At 42.6% G+C, this 27,621-nt stretch overlaps 1 protein-coding gene across 1 annotated transcript in view; it reads right to left on the bottom strand.

Annotated features, from left to right (window-relative positions):
• Window positions 1–27,621, bottom strand: part of TEDC2 (tubulin epsilon and delta complex 2) — a 90,748-nt gene that overhangs the window by 609 nt on the left and 62,518 nt on the right. The window contains exons 8-10 of the mRNA XM_089683077.1: window positions 23,960–24,080; window positions 17,576–17,674; window positions 8,828–9,018 (exon numbers count right to left, since the gene is read on the bottom strand). Coding sequence (XP_089539203.1) covers window positions 8,828–9,018; window positions 17,576–17,674; window positions 23,960–24,080 — 411 coding nt within the window. The remainder of the gene's footprint in view (window positions 1–8,827; window positions 9,019–17,575; window positions 17,675–23,959; window positions 24,081–27,621) is intronic.

Genomic DNA, 27,621 nt, shown 5'->3' with positions numbered 1-27,621 from the left:
AAACAGCCAAACAAGAAGATGATGATGAGAGAGAATAGCAGCGGCATGTCTGTTACACATGGCAATGGAAGCAAAAAGTTTGTAGTTACAGTATACAGTCACCAGCCTCTATATTATCTACACCTGTTCAATTGCTTGGTAACACAAATTGCTAATCAGCCAATCACATGGCAGCAACTCAATGCATTTAGGCATCTAGACGTGGTGAAGACGACTTGCTGAAGTTCAATCCGAACGTCATAATGGGGAAGAAAGGGGATTTAAGTGACTTTGAATGTGGCATGGTTGGTGGTGCCAGACAGGCTGATCTGAGTATTTAAAAAACTGCTGCTGTACAGGTATTTTCACACACAACCATCTGTAGGGTTGACAGGGAAAGGTCCAAAAAAGAGAAAATATTCAGTGAGCGGCAGTTGTGTGGATGAAAATGCCTTGTGGATGTCAGGTCAGAGGAGAATGGGCAGACTAGTTTGAGATGATAGAAAGGCAACAGTAACTCATATAGCCACTCGTTGCAGCCGGTGTATGCAGAATACGATTTCTGAACACACAACACGTCAAACCTTGGATCAGATGGGTTACAGCAGCAGAAGACCACACCAGGCGCCAAGTATGTCAACTAAGAACAGGGAACAGAGGCTACAGTTTGCCAAGCTTACCAAAATTGGGCAATAGAAGATTGGAAAACCGTTGCCTGGTCTGATGAGCCTCGATTTCAGCTGATGGTAGGGTCAGAATCTGGCATAAACAACATGAAAGCATGCATCCATCCTGCTTTGTATCAACAGTTCAGGCTGGTGGTGAAATGGTATGGGGGAGATTTTCGTGGCACACTTTGGGCCCCTTAGTACCAACTGAGCATCGTTTAAATACCACGGCCTACCTGAGTATTGTTGCTGACCATGTCCATCCCTTTATGACTACAGTGTCCCCATCTTCTGATGGTCCTTCCAGCAGGATAATGCACCATGTCACAAAGCTCAAATCATCTCAATCTGGTTTCTTGAATATTATAAATAAAAGTGCAGCGCTAAGTGATAAATCTGAAATTGTCCACTGTAAGGCCAGTTCATATAAACATGCCAGGTGACAAATGGAAATCCACAATGGTGGTCCGTGAGGAAGTAGCAGAAATGCGCACTCACCAGAAGGCAGATATATATAAGCAGTATATATCAAGAGCTCATGGATCCTCGGTCAAGAAGAAGCAGGTCTGGTCACTGTAGGATTGGCCTTTCCTTTCCTCAAGGGTGCAGAGCAAAATTCTTCCTCCTCTCAGGTGGATGCTTGGATTCCTAATAAGGACTCTGCAAAGAGGTACTCTCTGCACTGCGACCGCCTCCTGTAATGAAGTACCGACGTCTTCCAAGTACAGCTCCCCCCCAAACTCTCACCCTTGAATATGACAATGAGTTCCCTGTACTCCAATGGCCTCCACACTCACCAGATCTCCATCCAATAGAGTACCTTTAGGATGTGGTGGAATGGGAGATTCGCATCATAGATGTGAAGACGACAAATCTGCAGCAACTTCGTGATGCTACCGTGTCAATATGGACCAAAATCTCTGAGGAATGTTTCCAACACCTTGTTGAATCTATGCCACAATGAATGAAGGCAGTTCTGAAGGCAAAAGGGGTCCAACCCGGTAGGAATAAGATGTACTTAATAAAGTGACCAGTGAGTATATGTAATCTCAATCACTAAAATATCATACAACCTTTACCATGTTAATAAAAGTCAATTTTTTAAATATTTTTAAAACTGCAGCTTCCATTAAAATGATGCCTACTGACTCTGCCATGACAATTCCTGCCATCATGTGTTGGACTTGCACAGGCACTTTCCACTCTTATCACCAACAGAAAGCCCATCCTTGGAAATGCTATACATCCATTGCAAAGTGCATATAGACAATGGGTGGAATTTACTAAAATTGGAGCATTTAGAATCTGGTTCAGCTGTGCATGGCAGCCAATCAACTTCCAACTTCAGCTTGTTCAATTAACCTTTGGCAATAACACCTGGAAGCGGATTGGTTTCTTTCTATGCAGAGCTGCACCAGATTTTGCACGCTCCAGTTTTAATAAATAACCCTCAATATATGGTTGCAAGGGGGCTGTACAAGGACAGCAGCACTGAGATACAACATAGGGTGAAAAAAGGCAAAAATAATATTTTATATGAAAAAACTGAATTTTCTTACGATATATAGTGGTTTAAAAAACGAAATGACATTCATTAACCTCTTCCCTCCTGGTCCATTCACATAAACAGCCGACAGGGCCAGCACCGATGCGGATGGTCGTTCCTCAATATCCCCCCGCATCTGCCATCTGTGCACACTTCCTGGGAGCACGCAGTGGCGCGATCTGTGCCGGCTCTGTCCACCAGACACAGCGGAACATGGATCAGTGTACTGAGCTGCTGTGGTTGGCCCCAGTACCATGTGATCGCTGACTGCCCAATCAGCGATCCCATGTACAGCAATAAACTATGTCATTTTTAGCATAATTGTTTACTACTGTGAGCTCTGTGATTGATCACAGAGATCACATGGTAAAAAGCCATTCACAGCAACCTTGTACCATGTGATAAGCTGTGACCAATCACAGCTTATCACAGTATTTCTCAATGGCTGCAGGAATGCAGCCAGAGAGAGTGAGAAATGCTTGCTTTTACAGGCAGCATGGCTGTCAAAGCAATCACAGTGAAAAAAAAAAAAAATCCTGATCACCCCCCCACAAATAGTACCGTGTCACCATAGTGACTGCTAGGGTGATAGTTTGTAAAAAAAAAAAATACATAAAAAAAATAAAATATGTAAAAAAATAAAATAAAAATTTATATAAACTGATTTGGGTTACCAAAAGGTAGCAGAATACATTCTGGCTTAGATTTATGAAGAAAGATTATTTGCAAAATTGTATAAGAAAAACACGTTTTCCCCCAAAATGTTCTGTCTTTTTTCATTATATAGCAAGAAATAAAAAACCCAGTACTGAGTAAATACCACCAAAAGAAAGCTCTGTCTCAAAAAAAAATGACAAAAATTTCATTTGGGTTCAGTGTTGCATGCCTGAGTGATTGGCATTCAAAGTGTGAGTGTGATGAAAGCTGAAAATTGGCCTGGGCAGGAAGGAGGTGAAAGTGTCTGGACTGGTGGTTAAGAAGTTTACATCTGCTTTAAACAGAGATAATTTTCTAGTAAAAGAAATACATTTTTGGAGGAGGGGAGATCATGACATTCTTCCGCACCTCCTCCAATCACAGGACGCCTTGCCTCTATTAAAAGTCTGCAAGATGTTTATGAAATGGATGAGCTGTGATCTGTGTACTGTAGCCAGAACTGTTAAGTCTTAGTGACAGATATAGATATAGATAGATAGATGTTTGGTGCCGACTGTACTGAATGGAGGGAATAAAAGTAATGGCCTATTTAGACTTGTAGTTGGGGGGACGGACTTAAAAACATGTGGTTGAGCAAAGTTTTTAGCACCCCTCTCATGCCACATTGGCAGTGGACGAAGGTGTATACTTGCTAAGGATATGACGCTCCACACCGCACCAAAAATGTTCCGACAGGTGACCCATTCAAGTGAATGAGGAAGTGCCACAAACACCCCAAAAAGGACACGTAAGCAGTAATTATGGAGTTAAAATGGCCAGTGAGAATGTATAACCTTAGCTCCTCACACCAGTAAAACAGCTCTGAAAAGTGATCTAAATGGGATGAAAAATATAATTTATTAAAAAAACATTTTTTTTTAAACTGTAAAAATTAAAGTTACACCCAATGCATGTACAAATGTAAATACATGTATCGGGGTGCCTATGCATGAAAACATTGATTAAAATGCATGTTACACATGCCAGAGTGACAGCGAGAATTCTAGGGCGATTGTTCATGGTTAACATTAAACGGATACATGCATTTCCTATGGAAAATATAGAGCGTCAAAGTTCTAATCGACATTTCATAGGCACATGCAATTTAAGGCCTTCACATGTTGGGTATCTGTGTACTCGGCACGACCTCAACTTCTATATTTTACCAAAACATTTACGAATATGTTGTGTGTGTGCCCTTAGCTTAACTGTAGTGTATTTGTTATTAAAATTTTGCATTTCATAAATGTTACATTAAAAAATTGGAACTATCACTATTTTATTCTCCAGGGTATCTGCTTTCAGATAATATACACTGCTCAAAAAAATTAAAGGAACACTTTGAAAACACATCAGATTTCAATGGGAAAAAATCTCATGCTGGATATCTACATGGATATGGACTGGGTAATGTGTTAGGAACATAAGGATGCCCCATTGTTTGATGGAAATGGAAATGATCAACATACAAAGGATTGAATTTAAAGACACACCAAAAATCAAAGTGAAAAAATGATGCAGCAGGCTAGTCCATTTTGCTGAAATTTCATTGCAGCAACTCAGAATGGTCCTCAGTAGTTTGTATGGCCCCCATGTGCTTGTATACATGCCTGACAACATTGGGGCATGCTCCTAATGAGACGACGGATGGTGTCCTGGGGTATTTCCTCACAGATCTGGATCAGGACATCACTGAGCTCCTGGACAGTCTGAGGTGCAACCTGGTGGTGTCAGATGGACCAAAACATGATATCCCAGAGGTGTTCTATTGGATTTAGGTCAGGTGAGCGTGGGGACCATTCAATGGTATCAATTCCTTCATCCTCGAGGAACTGACTGCATACCCTCGCCACATGAGGCCAGGCATTGTTGTGCACCAGAAGGAACCCAGGACCCACTGTATCAGTGTAGGGTCTGACAATGGGTCCAAGGATTTCATCCCCATACCTAATGGCAGTCAGGGTACCATTGTCTAGCCTGTGCCAGGAGGAACCCAGGACTTATTGTTGCCCATATAGTGTACCTGTCGTTAATTTCATTAACACCAAAGCAGCTGAATCTAATTAACTACCCCCTCTGCTACTTAACCGACCAGATCAATATCCCAGGAGATTCATTGACTTGATGTTATACTCCGATTAAAAAGTATTCCTTTCATTTTTTTGAGCAGTGTGTAATATTTGGGGTTTTAACTAATCTTCAGGCCTAAAAATATATTTTAAACTAATGCAAAAGCTGCACAAATGGCTCTGGCAGCAAAGGGTTAAGCCCACAGACCAGAAACTGGAATTTCTTTATAAATTTGATTTCCTGTTCTAGTATTTCTTTTTGTAATTTAAGGATCCAACCAGGAGATTCTGTCTGTAATGAAACCGGTCACTGCAAGAAAATCAATGTTGTCTTTGTGAATGGTAAATCTGTGCAGAGTCATTGTTTGCTGCAGCTCGTCCAGCTCCCCCACCATAGAGACCTGTGGCGGATGACACACATCAGAAGGACAAGGGACTCTGCTATGTGATCCTGCGGTTACCCTGGACCCAGTGGTGAGGAGATGTGTACAGAATTCTCATCAGTTGTAGACATTTCGTACTGGGCTGCTTAAGGCGCTTCCTGGCTTCAGACATTTAGACTGCACAGCTGTATATTCCATGGAGAGAACAGATAAGAGAAGCCTTATGGAGAATGAAGAGTAAAAGGATACAGATCTGTGGTCACAGTTCGGAGAAAGTGTAATTAAAATGACCTCATACAACTGCTCATTGGAGATGATGAGGACTAACTGGGTCTCCCAAAGGACAGTAAAGCGTGTGGCATAGCAAATGGTATACTGTTAAATTGACTCGTCCATATTCCCGGAACCCAAAAATTTTTTTCACGATCAGATGTGGGTGAACCATGTAAAACATTTATTTTCATAATAGTATTCCTAAACTATTGTTTATTTTTTTAATTAAAAAAAAAACCAAACAAACAACTTTTCACTTTATTTTTTTTAACCATTTATTGTAATCTCAATGCTGCTGACCTCCTGTGGCCCTTTTTTATCTACATGCCCTTTTTTTTTTTTAAATAACATGAATCTTTTTCTGCTGTTTTAAAACTATGCACTTTAGTTTTGCTGCACTTCCAACGAGCAAAGTCTACAGTGAGCCAGTCAACAGTCAATTATTATTATTATACAGGATTTACAGTTGTGTTCAAAATAATAGCAGTCAGACATCACTAACCTGATCAATCACTGTTTTTGGTAGAAATTATATTTCTACATGGCAAATAATTTTCTAGCAGGTGTAGTAGAGTAATAGAAATCCAACAGACCCAACAGTCATGACATGCATGCTGCTGATTCTGTGTAATTGAATCACTAATTGAAAGGGGCATGTTCAAAATAATAGCAGTGTGGAGTTCTATTAGTGAGGTCATTCATTCTTTGAAAAACAGGTGGCAATTATTGCCCTTATTTAAGGAAGGAAGGCAGCAAATGATGTACATGCTGGTTACAGTGCATTTCTCTCTGAAATTCTGAGGAAAATGGGTCGTTCCAGATATTGTTCAGAAGAACAGCGTACCTTCATTAAAAAGTTGATTGGAGAGGGGAAAACATATAAAGATGTGCATAAAATGATAGGCTGCTCAGCTAAAATGATCGTAAATGCTTTAAAATGGCAACCAAAACCTGAAAGACGTGGAAGAAAGCGAAAAACTACCATTCGAATGGATAGAAGAATAGCCAAAATGGCAAGGACTCAGCCAATATCAGCTCCAGGAAGATGAAAGAAGGTGTAAAGTTCCCTGTGAGTACTGTTACAATTAGAAGACGCCTATGTGAAGCCAAGCTATCTGCAAGAAGCCCCCGCAAAGTCCCACTGTTGGGAAAAAGACGTGCTGAAGAGGTTGCCAAAGAGCACATTGACTGGCCTAAAGAGAAATGGCGCAACATTTTGTGGACTGATGAAAGTAAGATTGTTCTTTTTGGGTCTAGTGGCCGGAGACAGTTTGTCAGACAACCCCCAAACACTGAATTCAAGCCACAGTACACTGTGAAGACAGTGAAGCATGGTGGTGCAAGCATCATGATATGGGGATGTTTCTCATACTACGGTGTTGGGCCTATTTATCGCATACCAGGGATCATGGATCAGTTTGAATACATCAGAATACTTGAAGAGGTCATGCTGCCTTATGCTGAAGAGGAAATGCCCTTGAAATGGGTGTTCCAACAAGACAACGACCCCAAACACACCAGTAAACGTGCAACATCTTGGTTCCAGACCAACAAGATTGACGTTATGGAGTGGCCAGCCCAATCCCCGAATCTTAATCCGATAGAAAACTTGTGGGGTGACATCAAAAATGCCGTTTCTGAGGCAAAACCAAGAAATAGAGAAGAACTGTGGAATGTAGTCCAATCATCCTGGGCTGGAATACCTGATCACAGGTGCCAGAAGTTGGGTGACTCCATGCAACACAGATGTACAGCAGTTCTCAGAAACAGTGCGACTACAACCAAATATTCATTAAGTCATTCAAAGGAAAGCAAAATCTTCAAACATTTTTCAGTTTATATAGTGAATGTTTGAGTTTGTAAAGAATACAAACACTGCTATTTTTTTGAACCGTCTAATATTCACTTTTCTTCAATTTTTTTTAGAGGAACAACACAAATTTGATATATTTTTCTTCATGTTTTGATTTGGAATAGAATGTGTAGTGTTCCCAATGCATTTGTGTGGATGGAAATAAAAGCTATTAGAAGGATTTTGAGCTTTTTTCACTTTTTTCAACACACTGCTATTATTTTGAACACAACTGTATATAGCGCCAACAGTTTGCTCAGTGCTTTACAATATAACGGGAGACAATACAGCAACAATACAGTTCAATACAAGAGGGATATGAGGGCCCTGCTCCATGGAGCTTACAACCTAGGAGATAGCTTCAAACATGCTTTGGACAAGCATAGATCTATACACAGACAAAAAAACAAAAATAAAAAACACAACCCCCACCAAAAAAAAAAAAAAAAAGAACCTAACAAACACACACAAAAAAATAAATGGTCAGACTCGATAGACCACTCGGTCTTTTTCTGCCGTCACTTTTCTATGTTTTGAAAGCAGTCATTGGAGAATACATATCCATTTAGATCTACTGCATCAAACTTGGAAAACTTGCTTTGTAAATGGTGAATTCAGAGCTTTAAGGCAGTATTAAACCCACAGGCTCTAGGGTCGTCTGTTCGAATCCCAACCACGGCACCTCCTGCCTGGAGTTTGCATGTTCTCCCTGTGCCTGCGTGGGTTTCCTCCGGGTACTCCAGTTTTCTCCCACACTCCAAAGATATGCTGGCAGGTTAATTGGATCCTGTCTAAATTAGCCCTAGTATGTGTATGTATGAATGTGAGTTAGGGACCTTAGATTGTACACCCCTTGAGGGTTAGCGACTGATGTGAATGTACAATATATATGTAAAGCGCAGCACAGCAATCGGTGGTGAGCTGTGTCCCTCGGACAGTCACAGCTGATCACCTGTAAACAAATGCTGGTTATTGGCATTTCCTTTCCTCAGCGCTGTCACAGCACTAACCGGCTTTCCTGTGACAGGGGAAGTTTACACTGACAATCAAGGCACTGATCATCAGTGCAGCCCCATCAGTGCAGCCTACCAGTATAGCCAAGTATCGTGGACTTTAGTTCTGTTCTATACTAGTTGTGTATGCTTTTATTAATACACAAATGCAGCCATTTGTGTTATTTTTATACCTGTCTGAAGTTCGGCTTTAATAAAACATGACATTGGAAGACAAATAGAAATGGACATAACCACAGAGGACACACAAAGAGGAAGTAAAATAAATACAAAGTATAATCAATAAGAGCTAAGTACGATAAAATACAGCAGAAAGGATAATCCATACCACTTACTCTCCCATGTTACCTTTTGTAAATGGATCTTCTGCTGTAGCTCCCGCACTCGGAGATGAGTGGTCATCAGCTCCCGAAGTTCATCCGGATGGCTGTATACGAGTACAGGAGGCAGTGTGCAGAATTCAGAGGGACAGCCCGCCACCTCTGAGGAGTCAATGGTAATGGAAAGCTTCTCACACCATTTTTGGTATTGCTCTGCAACTAAATAGGTAAAAAAGAATAAGCAATATATAGGTATGTGGACAAAAGTACACAAAACATAACTATATAATCATGTGATCCCCTCCCCATCATCATAGGGAATGGCTTATGTCATCAGATGACCAAGTACACAGACTACTGGAAGTAATGTAGAAGCACACACAGAGGAGGGCTCCATCTAAGTGCAGCATTAAAACATTTATTGTATGATAAAAACAATTTGGCAACTCATATGATGTAAGTTTGTGTCGGCATATAGAGAATAAGAGCAAGCATCAGGCTTGACAAAGAGGCAGGAATGTCTTGAAACTTGTAGCCATGCCCTCAGGATGTCCCCCGGTGTCTGCCATCATCCATTGGGTTCCTCTGGAGCAGTGGTTCTCAACCTGTGGGTCGCGACCCTTTTGGGGGTCGAGTGACCCTTTTACAGGGGTCCCCTAAGACCATCAGAAAACACATATTTCCGATGTGTAAAGAGCAGCTACTGTGTAGAAAGCAGCTGCTGTGTTGAAAGCAGCTACTCTGTTAAAAGCAGCTACTGTGTTGAAAGCAGCTACTGTGTTGAAAGCAGCTACTGTGTTGAAAGCAGCTACTGTGTTGAAAGCAGCAGTATTAGAGGTAAAACGACACTCATGAATTATAATTACTGGGTAAATAATTTTATGGTTGGGGGTCACCACAACATGAGGAACTGTATTAAAGGGTCACGGCATTAGGAAGGTTGAGAACCACTGCTCTGGAGTCTCCTCCCGACCATGCAGTGCTCTGAGATTCCTATGCCTACTTGGCTGGTGGCAGTGCTGCACAATCCCTGGACTGGATGCCTCTGCTATAGAAGGTTCCCTGGATGTCCTGATTTCATATGGTCTACATGACTCCACAAACTTACTTCATGTGAGTTGTCAATTTATTTTTATCATACCATAAATATTTCAATGCTGCACTTAGATGGTGCCCTCTGTTGTGTGTGTTTTTATGTTTTCATTCAGAGATTTCTTCTTACTCGCTGGAAGAGTTGCATCTTGTAAAAGGAAGCTTACTGGAGTCTAAGTCCTGACATACCTGATAAAAGACTGGATTATTTGACTCATGGTTATGCATCCCAGTGTTTTTTCTCTGATATAATGAGGTTACCCATACACTACTTGAGCTATATACACATTTCTTTGTAAGACAGAGCTAATGGATTGGATGGCGCTGGAACCTAAGGTGAATAATATTTGGTACCCATGATTGATTTGTTCTAAACCATACTATTATTATACCAATGGTGCATCTGGATAGTATGTGGGCTGCTTCCATACACCGACGGACTCCCAAGGAAACCTCAGGATGTAAATGTTATAGTTGAATCGGAAGATTGGAGTACCACACCGCAAAGTTGAAATTTAGAGAAAAAGGTCTTATTCTAAATCTGTGATACACTTGATAGCCAACGCGTTTCAGGGACCACATTCTGGCCCCTTCATCAGGGGTTAAGGAAACAGCTATTAAAAACTCTGACCGTAGATAAAGTAGAATCTTATAATGTCTCGTTCCCCATCAGCAGCTGGTGCTACACTCAGGTTGCAACATACAGCAGCTAATGAAGGGGAACTAGACTTTATAAGATTCTGTTTTATCTACAGTCAGAGTACGTAAGGGCGGATGATTCATGTAGCATTTACTTCTTGGAATCTATCTGCCCTTAGCTCAGGCATGCAGGCAGTAGGGTGTGCTTAGCTGAGAAACCCCCTCCTGAAAACTCCTGGGATTTATATCATTTGCCTAGGCCTGGAAACCGAGAAGCAAATGTAAAAAACAAAGTTTACAAGTAAACATAAGAAAATTGCATAATGTATGGCCTTCCTTATACCGATAGCACTGTGTGATGTAATGCTGCCTGACTAGCTTAAAGTGGTTCTAAAGGCTCAAGGTTTTTTACCTTCATGTATTCTATGCATGAAGGTAAAAAACCTTCAGCGTGCAGCGCCCCCTTCCCCGTCCCAATCTTTACCGGAGCCCTGAGGAAGTGTAAGCACACGAAACGCGTTAGGGAGGTGCCCCTGACCATTGTACATATACCGCAAGGCCATCCTGATGGCCATATTGGATCCGGATGGAAGTTTGTTTTTTAATCTGAATATGCTGGAATTTTGTGAATTAAAGACCTACTGCACTATTGGAAGCTTTCTCTGGGCTCATCATTTCTATGGGAGCCCACTTTTGAAGGTTCCTGATGACCTGGCTTGGTGTGTGACCTCTCCCTCCCCCACCCTGGTGACTGGCATGGTGGAAATTTAAAGAGCACACCTAGATTGATGACACCTAGTGGCCTACACACTGATGACATCTTCATGGTATTACAAGTCCAGAGCACCAGGAGCAGGTCTTAATTGCTCCATGCGCAGTTAATGCGCTATCTGGTTAGTGCAATGTTTGTATACTTTCAAGAGCACAAGAGACACGGTTATCCCTCTATTGTGGATTTATGAACATTTGCACATAATCACTTTGCTGTACTACTATATTTGGACTAAGTCGCTGGAATATGATATTGTGCAATTTCTGATTTATCTGATTCTATATATTTTTCATCTATCTGATTCTATATTTTATATATTTTTTACATTAGCGCTGCATACTTATTTTAGATTTACCTGAGCCCCCTCTGACCCAGCAAAGTTCGACAGCCTCTGCTGTCCTGGGTACTCCTCCTTCTCATTGGCTGAGACAGCAGTAGGAGGCCACTGGCTCCCGTTGCTGTCAATCATAGCCAATGAGGAGAGCGCAGGGGGCTGGGCCAAGCCTCGGCTCTGTGTGTATTATTGACGCATAGAGTAGTGGCTAAGGGATGAGTACACAGTGGTGACCCCAGGGCGAGTGCCTGTTATTGGGAGTGAAGGGATGGATGCTGCTCAACTGACCCCAGGAATCCAATGTTGATGAATGGCTTCAGCCGCTGTACTGGCCACGCCCTCTGATGCATTGCAGGGGGGCTTGGTCAGAGAGCAAGGCCAGCACAGCGGCTGAGGCCATTCCTCAACATTGGATTCCTGCACTCGGTTGAGCAGTGTCCATCCCTTCACTTGCATTGGCTGACACTGGAATCACTCGGACTCATGCTCCCCTCTTCTCACTTGCCGGTAGGGTGATCCCTTTCCTTCCATCCATAGCTTGGAGCGGCGCCATAAGGTAAACTTTTCACGGCTTTCCTTGGGGGCACTGCTCAAGGGGGAAGAGCCAGGAGCACCGGCGGGAACCCGAAAAAAAAAAAAAGTTCTGGGCTGCTCTGTGCAAAACCATCGCATGGAGCAGGTAAGTATAGACATGTTTGTTATTTAACCAATTTTACACCTTCCTGCCCAGGCCAGTTTTCAGGTTTCAGCACTCTCACACTTTGAATGACAATTGCGCGGTGATACAACATTGTACCCAAACTAAAATTTTATAATTTTCTTCACACAACTAGAGCTTTCTTTTGGTGGTATTTAATCACTGCTGGGGTTTTTATTTTTTGCTAAATTAACAAAAAAAGACCAAAAATTTTGAAAAAAAAAAGTTTTTCTATGTTTTTGTTATAAAAGTTTGCAAATAAATAATTGTTCTTCATAAATTTAGGCCGAGATGTATTCTGCTACATGTCTTTGGTGAAAATAACCCAAATTAGGATGTATTTTGTAGTTTGTAGGAAAGTTATAGAGTTCACAAACTATGATATAGATCTGAATATTGATCAATCCTGAAGTACTGACAGCCAATCAAATTTCTTGAGGTCCAAGAATGTCAGAACAGTACAGATATCCCCCAAATGACCCCTTTTTGCAAAGTAGACAGTCCGACGTACTTCATAAGAGGCATGGCAAGTTTTTTGAAGTTGTATTTTTTTTGCCAATTTTTCGGAAAATGAAAAAGTTAAAAAAATTAGTTTCACTATTTTTTTTTTTACATATTGTCACCAGTGCAGTACAGCGTCATCATATAACTGGCATGGCGGTGATCAGGGACACTGACTGGTGACAGTATGAAAAAAATATATATTTTTTTTTCTTTTTTTTATTATTTTTTATTAAATTTTTTTTCTTTTTTTAAGATTTCTTTTTCATATTTCACTATGACCAAAGTAGTACAATGTTACCATGGTAACATTGTACTACTTTGGGGAAGTGATCAGTATTTTTTTTTTTTACACAATTTGCTTATAGCAAAGAATTACTTTGCTATAAGCAAGCATTTACCTGAATGACATCGATTCATTCAGGGTTTTTTTTTTTTTGTGCTTAGCTGTGATTTGGCCACAGCTAATCACATGACATGTGCATGTGATTAGCTGTGACCATTCACAGCTAGACACTAGTATACAATGGATGGCATGAATGAAGCCATCCATTGTATACAACTGTCATGTGACCTGCTGTGATTGGTCACAGCAGGTCACATGGTACCGGCAACGGGGCCAATACTCAGATCTGTCATCGGCCGTGTCCGAGGTACACGGCCGGTGACAGATCGCGCCGCTGCGCCGCTCTGCAGGAGCGCAATCTGCGCATGTGCGGGAGGACGCCATATGGCGTCCACCCGGAACGCTGATGACATTTGCCGCCCGCCATTCGGCCATAGGGCGGGCGGCAAATGGTTAAAAAGAAACAATCTTTAATGTCACTTTAAAATGATATCCCCTCCCAGTCTGAGAGCTCCTGTACAGGGTTCACAGGAGACTGATAAGGTATCGTCCGGTATTAATGTACATTACAAATACATTTCATGATCTGTAATGAATATATAAGTGAATTAAATGTTTTCTTCCTATTTTCTGCCTGGAGGAGTTTAGAGCAAAAATACGTTTTGGCCAGAGATCTATATCATAGCTCCGTAATATAACTGACATCTGAAACAACACATATCCTCTGACATCTAAAAGGAAGGTTTCAACAACCGTGATAAAAAAGAAAAACCCTTCAAATCTCGAAACCACGACATTACGGATAATCAATTTGATTGTTAGGTGGAAGTAAACCTAGCAACCTATCATTAAATTAGTAGTTTGTTTAGAATCATGGGAGCAACAGCAGCTGACGTGCTATTGATTTCCATTTTACGATCCAGTTTGATTAGCTAGTGCCAGAGAGCTGGGTGATACAGCAGATGTTTTTTCCACTCATTTTCTGAGAGAGACGATGACAACCTTTGTATGAAATGAGAGCTCTAAAGAGTAATTGCACCTTTGTAACGGCAGCCCCTGACCTCCCAGTTCTCTCCCTGATCCAGCAAGAGATCGCTCACTGGACTGCACAGTCACTTGTCAAATTCTTCCTCTCCTCCCATTCATTGCTATGGAGAGCTAGTCTGGAGCATGAGATCATATTAAAAGTCCATTGGATGGAAGGAGGTGCAGAGGGCTCCTGAATGGGCCCAGCCAAGGAGAATTTGGCAAGCGATCTGGGAGAGCAAAATCTCTCTGGATCGGGGAAAGAGGAGTATAAAAAAGGGAGGGAGGCCTACCAAATAAATGTAACTGCACTAGAAGGTGAAGTTTCATTTTTTAGGGCCAGTTCACACCACATGCGTTTCAGTAGCTTTTTTTCTAAATCCAAAACACACAAAAAGTAGGTTATATGGTTGTCAATGTCAGTTCACATCAGTGTTTGCAGTTCCAGTGCGTTCTGGATGCAGAAAAAAAAGTTGAACAGGCTGCATTTTTCCTGTACAGAACTGTACTAAAACACGGTAAAAATCATCAAAACGCACTGGAATGCACATGTCCCTATTTAAATAGAAAAAAAGAGTGGAAAAAATTTACTGGAACTCATCAAAAACGCACCGGAATGCACCAAAAATGCATCCGGAGAGCATCTGGACCACGTTTCTATAGTGTGAATCGGCCTTAAAGGCCAATTTAACATTCCGTTGAAATTAACTAAATGCATTCCAGGTGCATCAAAATAGAATTTATTTATTTCAGGTACTTATATAGCGCCGTCAATTTACATATATATTGTACATTCACATCAGTCCCTAACCCTCAAGGAGCGTACAATCTAAAGTCCCTAACTCACATTTACACATACACATATTAGGGCTAGTTTAGACAGGAGCCAATTAACCTACCAGCATGTCTTTGGAGAGTGGGAGGAAACCGGAGTACCCAGAGGAAAGCCACGCAGTCACAGGGAGAACATGCAAACTCCAGGCAGGTGGTGCCATGGTTGGGATTTGAACCAGTGACCCTAGTACTGCCAGGCGGAAGTGCTAACCATTTAGCCACTGTGCTGCCCTGTGTACAAAGAATGTGTACAAAGTCTATTACTTTTAAAAATCAGCTGAGACCTGAGTAGAAAATCCTGTCCCCTGCCAGCATTTTATATACAAGGACCTACCTTTGTTCTTTTTTCTGTATGTGGAAGCAGTGGTCTCTCTGCATGGTCCAACATAGCCCCTGCTGAGTCAGCTATGTAGCTCTGCACTCAGCAGAGTTCAGGCTCCCCGCTGATTAACCACTTCCAGACCGGACACTTTCACCCCCTTCCTGTCCAGGCCAATTTTCAGCTTTCAGCGCTATCACACTTTGAATGACAATTGCGCGGTCATGCAACACTGTACCCAAATGAATTTTTTACCATTTTTTTGAGACAGATAGAGCTTTATTTTGGTGGTATTTATTCACCGCTGGGATTTTTATTTTTTTTTGCTATGTAAATGAAAAAGTTCAAAAAGTTTGAAAAAAAGTGTTTTTTTTAATAAAATGTTGCAAATAAATAATATTTCATCATAAATCTTGGCCAAAAATTATTCCGTTATCTCTTTAGTAAAAAAAAAAATCCAAATTAGTTTATAACCAAAAATTATAATTTTTAAACATTTTTTTTTACATTTTTATTTTATTTTTTTTACATACTGTCACCCTAGCAGTACAGTGTCACCATGGTGACACTGTACTACTTGTGGGGGGTGATGAAGATTTTTTTTTTTTTCTACACGGATTGCTTTTACACCCATATAGGATGTAAAAGCAATCATTTCTCTTTCTCTCTGTCTGCATTCTTGCACTCATTCAGAAGTACTGAGTGAGCTGTGATTGGTCACAGCTTGTCACATGGTACAAGGCTGTTGTGAATAGCCTTGTACCATGTGACCTCTGTGATCATTCACAAATTTCACACGTAGTAAGCAATGATGTCACAAGTGACATCTTGCTTACTACTTTGCATGTGATCACTGATTGGCCAATCAGTGATCACATGATCGGGACCACGCACAGAGGTCCCGTCTGACAATCGGTGTTTCACTGTGTCCGGAGGACACAGCGGGCACCGGATCGTGGTGCTGCGCTCTCCCAGGGAGCGCGCACAAGCAGGGTGCGGGGAGGCCATTTATAAACAGCCAGCTGACCCTGCACTGCCACCGTCCGGCCATTTATATGCAACGGCCGGTCGGGAAGTGGTTAAACAGCTATAGGTCTGACTCAGGGACACATGTTGGACCTCTGCAGAGAGACCACTGCTTCCACACACCGAACAAGCGGCATTATCTATGGCATGCAGTTCTACACAGTCATTTATTTTTCACTAGGTCTGTGGTTGCTTTTTAAACAAACTGAACTGTAAGACATTGCACATCTTTTGTTTTGATGCACCTTTAATGTATTTAGAGGTTTTAGTCCCCTATCACGCGGGCTGGATCCGGTATTGTTCAGGAGTATCTGTTTTCTGATCCCCTGCTGAGCGGAGTGGAGTGGCCGGATGACAGGTCCTTGTCCCTTCCACTTATGTATAGCGGACATGGACAAAGCCTGATCTGATCTATGAGATGTCGGATGTACGACGGACCAGCTGTCCATTTACACCCAACTGCCCTCCGTTCTGATAAGAGGGGAACGGATCCCCTTCCATTTGTTTTTGCCGGATCGGAAGTAGCCGGGTGTAAAGGGACAGCTGGTTTGTTCACATCCAATTGCCCAAAAAAGGAGAATGGAGGGTCTAATTGGGTCCGCCTGAAAAACAGACCTAATCAGACCACTTGTGTGAAAGAGTCTGAAGTTGAAAGTTCAGGGACTTTAACTTCTCCTGGTTAGAAGAAACTGTATAGCATATGAAAAGTAGCCTAGGGGCTCCATCTACTGTAACTTAGGCTATTTTTCACATATTTGTAATGTTTCATATTTAGCTGTCTAAAAAAGCAACAAATTGTAAAATAGTACAAAGCCCCCTCTACATTAAAGTGAGCATTTTTCCTGCCTTCAGAGCTAAAATCGCACCAAAATTTAACATTTTCCAGAACATTTCACATTTTTTGTTACATATTGCATCTTCAAAAAATAATAGCTCTATGTGGTTACTTCTCGGTCATGTCAAACATCTGAAACTATTTTTTTCAAGTGAGCAGCCTGTTACATATTGTACTGTAATTTTCAGCTCACATTTCCAGATAAATTGGCTTTTTACCACTCTGTATTTATGAAGCGGATGGCGACCTACTGTCCTCCAGATGATGGATAGCGATGTAATAGGTTTGTGAGGAGAACCATTGCGCAACAAGATAGGACAGAATGTCTGGACTGATAACAAGGAACATTACTTACCCAGCTCGAGTTTCTGTAGCTCACAATGAGATTTGGCTACTTCATCTTGCATCTCTTCCAGCATCAGCAGCGTACGGTAATGTTGCCAGTGAGCCGGACCTTAGGAGACCAGAGAAATGTCAGATTTGGATCCATCATCAAACTATGACCCTTCACAAATGTCAAAAGGATTAGCATAATATGCTCCCTGTACATGATTCTATAAACAAACAGATGCCTCAGTACCTTCTTGGACATACGATGATAGATAAAAAAAAAAGCAGGAATATATCTTAGATTATAAACTAAATGATTATTTGACACAACCCCCCCCCCCTTTCCTCCCAAGCATGGTAAAACACAGCCTTTTTACCTAGAGGACCCCTTGAAATAATTCCCTTGGCTTCCCAATAACCCTTGAAAAATAGTCTTGGATAACCCTTTCTTAAACCAATTTACTGAAGGTCAATGGAAAAATGCCCCTTACATTGGTGGCCAGTAGGAAGAATGCCCCACTTATAGTGGCAGTCAGGATGACTTAGAGACAGATAAAAAATATCATTGGTGTCATGCAGATGGCTCTGCCAAGTGACACTGCCTGCAGAACTAAGCTCACAGCCCAAGAAACTTCTAGCAAACTCTTGAGGAACCTCAAAGGTTCTACTGAACCGTACTTGAGTGTGGCTGCTCAATCAACTCTGTGCGGGCCATTCAATTCAACCAAAGTCTGAGGACATGTAGGGACTCAAGCACTCAAAGTATAATAATGCAGAAAGTGGTGCTGATGTAATCAAGTCAATGTTCTCCCTCTATCCTCAAGGACCATCCACCATTGGAGAAGAGGCAAAAGGGATATTGCATGTCATGTGACTGGCTTGAAAACTCTGAAAAATGGTAAAAACATTGCCTGAAAAGAGGGGGCTGTCATGGTCAGGGGTCAGGCTCCGAGACCAGTAGCTACAATAGTAGAGAGTCCCACTGACAAGCAGGAAAGGTATAGAAGGAGGTCACCCTGGCAGATGATGCGAGTTCATCCGAGGTGTGGGTTCTAAGTACTAACTGGTATTCACCAGAGGTACTGATGGTGGAGATGGGTTTTGCACTAGGTCGCAGTCCTCAGGGTCGCCCCACCAGGAAGTGAGCAAGCCAGGGTCCAGTAGTGGATATAGTTGGTAAGGATCAAACAGAAGCATAGTCAGCAAACAAGCCAAAGGTTGGTAACAAGTGGTTGCAGGTTGGGATCAAGCAAAAGCATAGCTGAGGAAAAAGTCAAAAGTTGGTAACGAGTGGTAGCGAAAATACAGACAAGAGCAGTTGTGGCAAGAGCAAGATATTGGCTGGAAAGAGCATAATAATCTGGCAAACAGGAAGTGCAAAAGCATGGCTTTAATAGGAAGTTCATGGGAGGAGCAAAGGGTTCAAGGTTCAAAACAAGCAAGGTTCAAGACATGATCATTCAAGGAATTGTCCAGGGAGCTATGTAGCATTCCAGGTGGCCCAGCAAGAACAGACATTGCCAGGCTCAGCAGAGGTTTCAGGTTCAGATCTGGGTCCTGACAGGGACACTGGAGAAAAGGGACCTGGAGCCCAGAGTTGGGTTTTAATCTCCTGATCTACAAACAGGCAAGGAGGAGGAGTTCACAGGAAACCAATACAAGGAAAGGTGTGGCCTTCTGCCAAGAGGTGTTGCCTCTATAACTAAACAGGCACCATCAGTTGGAAAGGTGAATATATCACAGGTCATGGAACCCCAGCAGACTCATAGGTCAAGAAACCCTAGTTAAGAATAGCTGCTTTATCAACTCTGAGCAAAAAAAAAAATGCGTGCTGAAATTTTTAAATTAAAAAAAATCACATTCGATGTGCAATCAGAACAAAACACAATTACGGCGAAGTCAGATCTATGTCTAATATGCCCTAAAATGAGCATTACTGCAACACATGGCAGCAAATGGTACTTTTGTATGATGTCATTTGATGTCCCCCAGAAGTCTGAGTCATGGTATATTGATGCAGAGTGGCATTGATGTTATCAAGTTAATGCCGCTCTCTGCATCGCTGAGGACCACCAACTCTCGGAGAAGAGGTGAAAAGACCCTGCATACCACATGACTGGTTTGAAGACTCAGGAAAATAGTAAGTAGAGAAGAATGAAACAGAAAAAAATTATACGTGGGGGGCCACTTGAGGCGGAAGTCCTGGGGCCCAGGGTTGGGTTTTAGTTCTTCTGAACTACAAAAACAGGCAAGAAAAAGGGTTTCCAGGTTGCCAATCACAGGAATGGTGTGCCTTCAACAACAACAACGCTTGGATGGAAGACTGAAGTACTCAACAGATAGCCTGTGCTCCCTGTATACTTTCCAGGGTCATTGGAGCATGGTGGAATAAAAACACCCTCACACATAACTCCTTATTTCATTAATAACAATTAAAAATGGCTCAATCAGATCATATTAATTTTCTAGTAAAATTAGGACAAGAATATATGAAGGAATACTGGATGTCTCCTGCCACCTGCTCTTTGGCCAGCATTTGAGGGGTTAAGAACGTGCTGCACGCATTCTGTCTGATAGAACCTAATGGAACCTCAGCAGGCTACAATTTAGGTGGGATGAGCAGCATGAGTCACCATTTCTCTAATGCCACAGCACAAAATGAATCCGCCGCACACTCCAGAATAAAAAAACGAACTTATAAAAATCAGCCAAGCGGCGGTCACAGTGACACACACCGAGAGCGAAGAAATATTCAGCAAGGAACAAGAAAGCAGAGTAGCCTAAATATTCTGTTACAGGCAAAGCCCGTGTCCTCACATAATGAGCCGCTCTGCAGGTCCCTGAGCAGGGAAACGTTTACAAGGGAAGCTAGCTTTGTTAAAAAAAAATCAATATAAATTATTGCTATACAAGCCATTTTTGTAATACATTGCCATTACAAAGTTACCCTTTTCGTTTCGGTTCAAAGCCAGCCATAAATTCTATCACTGATGAAAAAAAAAAAAAAAGAAAATCTTTGCAACTACTGTATGGTATTCAGCATGTAGCCAGCGTTTTCCCCTGATCTCCCATTTCATGTAACTAGCTTACCGCCTTTCGCAGCTTGAAGTACTACGGGTAGCAGCCTGTTGCGTAAGTTATGACTTTCCAAGCTTTCTTCATAGACAATTCATCTTTGGTTAAGTAGATGCAATACATGCTACACAGCTGAAGAGATGCTGGGGGGAGTAGTATTTCTTAATGCAACAATGGGACTGATCAGAGGGTTTCAGGTTTCATCAGGTTGGATGGGGAGCGTTGGTGCACAGCCATTTTCAGATCTCTCCAGAGATGTTCAATCGGGTTCAAGTCTGGGCTCTGGCTGGGCCACTCCAGTACATTCACAGAGTTGGCCTGTAGCCACTCCTTTGTTATGTGGGCTGTGTGCTTAGGGTCGTTGTCCTGTTGAAAGATAAACCGTCGCCCCAGTCTAAGGTCCAGAGCGCTCTGGAACAGGTTTTCATCAAAGATGTCTCTGTACATTGCTGCATTCATCTTTCCTTTGATCCTGACTAGTCTCCCAGTTCCTGCCGCTGAAAAACATCCCCACAGCATGATGCTGCCACCACCATGCTTCACTGAAGGGATGGTATTGGCCAGGTGGTGAGCGGTGCCTGGTTTCCTCCAGACATGACGCTTGGCATTCAGGCCAAAGAGTTCAATCTTAGTTTCATCAGACCAGAGAGTTTTGTTTCTCATGGTCTAAGAGTCCCTCAGGTGCCTTTTGGCAATCTCCAGGCGGACTGCCATTTGCCTTTTACTGAGGAGTGGCTTCCGCCTGGCCACTCTACCATACAGCACTGATTGGTGGAGTGCTGCAGAGATGGTTGTTCTTCTGGAAGGTTCTCCTCTCTCCACAGAGAAACGCTGGAACTCTCAGAGTGACCATCGGGTGCTTGGTGACCTCCCTGGCTAAGGCCCTTCTCCCTCGATTGCTCATTTTGGCTGGATGGCTCGCTCTAGGAAGATTCCTGGTGGTTCCAAACTTCTTCGATTTACGGGTGATGGAGGCCACTGTGCTCAATGGGACATTCAATGCTGTAGAAATTTTTTCTGTACCCTTCCCCAGATCTGTGCCTTGATACAATCCTGTCCCGGAGGTCTACGGACAATTACTTGGACTTCATGGCTTGGTTTGTGCTCTGACATGCAATGTTAACTGTGGGACCTTATATAGGCAGGTTTATGCCTTTCCTAATCACGTCCAATCAACTGAATTTCCCACAGGTGGACTCCAATCAAGTTGTGGAAACATCTCAAGGATGATCAGTGGGAACAGGATGCACCAAAGTTCAATTTTGAGTGTCATGGCAAAGCCTGTGAATACTTATGTACATGTGTTTTTTTTTATTTTTTATTTTTAATAAAATGCAAAGATTTCAAAACGAACTTCTTTCATGTTGTCATTATGGGGTATGGTCTGTAGAATGTTGAGTAAAAAAAAATGAATTTACTCAATCTTGGAATAAGGCTGTAACAACAAAATGTGGCAAAAGTTAAGCGCTGTGAACACTTTCTGGATGCACTGTACATGCACTTTAAAGCCTATGTGTAGCTAAAATTAAAAACCGAAAAATTAGCACAAAGGGATGTAACTTACAGTCACAATAGGATTTGTCCCTTGTGCCGATTTCTCTTCTTTTATTTGAGATTTTACTCTGTCCCTGACCCCATTCCTTTGCACTCTCATTGGCATAATCTTCTGGTGTGGCGAAGGCTAATAAAACTAAGGGGCTGTCACAGGCTCTCATCAAGGAGCCCAACTTTGGCCACTTCTTCTGCTTACCTGCACCATTCACAGACGCTGTACTACAGCTTCTATGAATAAAAATGGATCTATGAATGGAGGGGGCAGACCCATCAATCATCCACTTGTCCGCCACTATTAGTTCCTCTTTCATAATAGAAGCTGTAGTATGGCTTCTATGAAGTGGGCTCTGGAAGATTATGGAGGTTGGGTTAGGAGTGGAGGAGAATTTCAACTAAAAGATGGGAAATCAGTACATGGGACACTTCCTACTGACTGACTGTCAGGTCATTACTAATGACAAGGAGGCACTCTTTTGAACTGGAGGAAAAAAAATTTAACTTCCACATATGGAAAGACTTCTTCACAGTAGGAGCTGTGAAAATGTAGAACAGACTCCCTCCAGAACTAGTTTTGGCCAGCTCCATTTTTAAAAAAGAGCTGGATGCATTCCTAAATGCACAAAATATGGCTGTATATTAATGGTGATAACCACCAGGGGTAGTTGATCCAGGGAATATTCGATTGCTTTCAGATCAGGAAGGTATTTTTTTTTCCATTGGAGCAAATTAGATCGTTTTATTAGGGTTCTTATGACTTCCTTTAGATCACAGGTGTCAAACACAAGGCCCGCGGGTCTAATCCGGCCCTCCAGGCCATTTCATGTGGCCCTTGCACCTCTCCTGCAGGTACCCCCCTTGTCCCCGTCCCCACCTTGTCTCAGCAGTCGGCAGCGAAAAGGAGAAGAGAACTCCTCTGCCAAATCCTGCACCTCTCAGTGCAGCTGCAGCACCCCCTCATCTCTGCCTCCCCTGGTCTCAGCATTCAGCAGACTCTGGTAACTGACTCCACTCCTCCTCTGGTCCTCCTCCAGACCCTGAACTTTCTGCTTTCCAGCTCTGCCCCCAAAGGGGGTGTATGGTGATGTTATGGAGGGTGTGGGATTCTTGACATCTGATGTAATGGGGGGTGGGGTGCTCTGGACATCTAGTCTTACAGATACAACCGGCCCTTTGAGGGCAACTATAATGCGGATACGGCCCGTGAAGAAATGGGGTTTGATACCCCTGCTCTAGATCAACTGTAGGCATAGGGTTCTGTATGTGGAGGGTTTTCGATTGGCTTATTTTTCAAATGGTTGAACATGGAATAACATATGAACATACACACACACAGCACCGAAACAAGTTCATCTAGTGCCCAGAGCAAGGATGTGGAACTGCACTTCCTCCCCCCACTGTTGCACGCCATAGAAAGGGTTTCGTGTCGTGTCCATTCAATGCCCCCTTGCTCCGCTGTGCCCGGGGCAGCTGCCCATCCTGCCCACCCCTTGTCCTGGTCCTGTATACACACATGGATGTAGTGTGATGCGGTCTAAAAAGCACATTCCACCACAGCTTGAAGAAACTGACTTTGACAGATACCAGCCTAGTAAAACACTGCATATTTACCATGTGGGTCAGAGTAACCCTAGCCTAAATCCTGCATGCTCTGTTTAAAATGTAAATAATTAAGACTTCTTCCCAATAGTGATAGAGCTGATGCTGGTTATGAACACCCGCAGTCTCCATTTTTTTTATTGTTGCTGTGATCGAGTCTGTCAGCCATAGCCGGCGCTCTCACCTGATCTTTTCCATGTCTTGGCTGAGTCTATATATTCCTCCAAGCGCTTGACGGCTCTCTGCAAGCGTGCGGTTTCCTCTTCTATCTCAAACAAGTTTAGCTCGGGGCTTTCCGGTATAAACTAATAGATAATTAAGGAAGACAACCGTCAGCATGAAAACTTAATCGTACACATTTTCTGCCGCATCTGTTGAGGCAATGGGAACCTGTGGCTCACAAGATGCTAATACGAAAACTCCTTTAATGTAAATCCTAAGTAAAGGCACTGTGTATCAAACAAGTGCCTGATTATCAAAAAAATTACTGTATTTGCTTTCACCAGGTTCATTTTAGTGTTGCTGACCTCCTACAGCCTATTTAAGGCCACTTCCAGTCTACATGTAGCCCAGCGATGGCTGAATGGCATTTTTCATGGTGGGTTACCTAACGGTAACCTATATAATGTGTGTGAAAAGAGCCAGCTGTCGTCTCCATCATAGGGCAGCACAGTGGCAAAAGGGTTAGCACTTCCGCCTGGCAGTACTAGGGTCGTTGGTTCGAATCCCAAAGACGGCACCACCTGCCTGGAGTTTGCATGTTCTCCCTGTGCCTGCATGGGTTTCCTCCGGGTACTCCAGTTTCCTGCCACACTCCAAAGACATGCTGGTAGGTTAATTGGATCCTGTCTAAATTGGCCCTAGTATGTGTATGTATGAATGTAAGTTAGGGACCTTAGATTGTACACTTCCCCAATGGAACACAGATGAAAATAAATCTTAGACATGTAACGCGCTCTTGGTTAGGCAGATAGTTGTTTTTTTTCTTTTTAGACAGAGGCTGATTAGCAGCCTGGGATGAGTCAGCCTGTGAGTGAAGCAGGAGTTCACCTCAGGACAGGCTAGGGAGGTTCTGAGTGTCGGAGCTTCTGAAGCCCTTCCACCTCTCCAGAATCCTGAGAGCTTTCTGGAGGAGGGGAAGAGGCAATCCCTTGGCAGGAGGCTGGGCATGGTGACCAAGGCAACGTATCACAGAGCTCTTTTTTGCTCATGTTCCTGCCATATCAAAATGGGAATGGGGCCTAAAAATATGGCGCTGGGCCCAATAATCTTTGAATTCTCCCATGTTGTTCAGGTAGATTTCCACCACTCTATGGTCCAAAGACATGCTGGTTGGTTAATTGGATCCTGTCTAAATTGTCCCTAGTATGTGTATGTATGAATGTGAGTTAGGGACCTTAGATTGTTCACCCCTTGAGGGTTAGGGACTGATGTGAATGTACAATATATATGAAAAGCGCGGTGTAAATTGACAGCACTATATAAGTACCTGAAATAAATAAATAAATCAAATCAAAAGCCTGTGTGTGGGTACCGGTCAGGTTTTTAATGCTGTCTGTGATTCTGCTAGGGATTAGCGCGCTCTGAAGCTGTCCTGTTAACCCCCCTAGCGGTCTGATTATGTCCATATTTCTGTGCTCAAAGGTACATTTTTTTACATGGAAATATGTATTTTTTTTATTGTAGACCTATAATTTTTTAGGAATAACTCACTGAAATCTGTCCGAACAAGAGTCTAGTAAACATCCCGGGTATGTTAAAATTTGAAACACGAAATCATAAATTATAATTTAATAAATAATCATAAAAAATAATACTATAATAATAAAGTTAATTCAATAATATAATCAAACCAAAAACACTGAAATTTGAAATATAGCACCAAGTTCGCACATCACTGAGCAAAGTCGCAAAATAGTTTTCGTGTCTGATGACGAATTTCCCCCACGAATCATTATCACTCAATTCTGCAAGTGGTTCTAATTTACTATCGCTGTTCTCTAGCTGGTCTAAAACCGATTTTGACCTAAAGGGACGCTTTTTGGACGCCATGGATGTTCCCAGGCAGAAAGAACAGTAAAAATGCAGGCAGGGCACAGGACAAAGCACTCGGGACAAAATGTATGTGAAATGGTTTGATACAGTAATGTTTTACTATGTGATTTTAGTGAATGTCACAATATGTCATTTTCAAATTTCCCGCCAGTTCCGTCCCCCGTACGTCCCGACGTCGCAGGGGATGGAACCCAGATGACAGATGCCAGCATCCGCCGGAGGACATTGCCAGGGACACTGCAGGAGGGACATCGTGGGAGCGCAGGACAAGGTAAGTAATCGAGGGATCCCGGAGCAGCGCCGCATGGTATTCCCGAGTGTAGCTCGGGGGTTACCGCTTGTGGTACTGAAACTTTACCCCGAGCTACACTCGGGAATACTGCCAGGGAGGTTAAGAAAAGAAAAATCCAAAACATTTAGTTGTCACTAGAAAAGGCATAGAGGGCAAATCTTGGAAGTGGGAAACTTGTTCTGGTGTCTAAAGCTGGCTATACATGAATAATTTATTTTTATTTTTTTGTTCAACCAGAAGGCTGAACAAAAAAAAGAAAAACAACAACCCATCGAATGTGTGGATGAGGGAACCACTCCAACTGTACTATTGGATTCTGACAGCAGGGAGACTTCCCCACCGTTAGAATACACTAATCAGTGCTGCTGGCAATAGCCACCAGCACTGATCATTCAGGAAAAACCTGACAGGCTGGCTATACAAAAATCGACTGTTAGATCGACTTTTGTAGAACCAGGGTACCCATATATGGATAAAATTTTTTGGCAAATCCCTGCTGAACTGGCTGAATTTTGACTCATTTATGGCCACCCAAATGCTAGGTTCACACTTGTGCGGCTCTGCAAGCCACATTTTGCACAGCCATGGCTGCCCATTCATTTGATAGGGCTGCTATGTCTCCTGAAAATGCACTTGTATTAAAAAAAGTATCCTGCTCTCTTTGTATTCCTAGGCATGAGAGCACATCCATCTCAGTGTGGTCAGTTTTCTGGCTGTGCAGGGAAAACAGCACTGATCATTCAGGAAAAACCTGACAGGCCGGTTATACAGAAGTCGATTGGTAGGTTGACTTTTGTAGAACCAGGGTGCCCATACATGGATCAAATTTTTGGCCAATCCCCACTGAACCGAGTAATTTATGGCCACCCTAATGCTAGGTTCACACTTGTGCTGCTCTGCAAGCCACATTTTGCACAGCCATGGCAGCCCATTCATTTGATAGGGCTGCTGTGTCTCCTAAAAATACAGGGAAAAGGTCCCTGCACCTTTTCTGAAAACGCAGCGTGCACGGAAACCACAAACAAAGCGCAGTTCCTAGTGCAGGAAACCGCGCCGTGGTTTCCAAAGCGTGGGGGGTGCTATTAGGTTTAAAGACACCCCCACACATCTCCTAAACTGCAGCGCATTTTTGCCTGCGGGTGCAGGAACAGGAGCGGGCCCACAGCAGCAACCACCCGCACAAGTGTGAACCTAGCCCAGTGTTTCTCAACTCCAGTCCTCATGGACCCCCAACAGGTCATGTTTTCAGGATTTCCCTTAGATGAAACAGCTGTGGTAATTACTAAGGCAGTGAAACTGATCAAATCACCTGTGCAAAATAATGGAAATCCTGAAAACATGACCTGTTGGGGGTCCATGAGGACTGGAGTTGAGAAACACTGACCTAGCCTAACGGGATTTTCCTTAGTTAGATTTTTCTCTCACTTCTTGTTTCTTCAGAATGGGAAGTGAAAGCAGAACGCCAGACAAAAAAAAACAAGATTAAAATGAATAGCCCA

Source organism: Staurois parvus, unplaced genomic scaffold (genome assembly GCF_062004578.1).
Source record: "Staurois parvus isolate SC_StPar_1 unplaced genomic scaffold, SC_StPar_1.0 ptg000018l, whole genome shotgun sequence".
Classification (NCBI taxonomy): Eukaryota; Metazoa; Chordata; class Amphibia; order Anura; family Ranidae; genus Staurois; species Staurois parvus.
The sequence above is the reverse complement of the archived record's forward strand: the minus strand, read 5'-3'. Positions and strand labels throughout refer to the sequence as shown.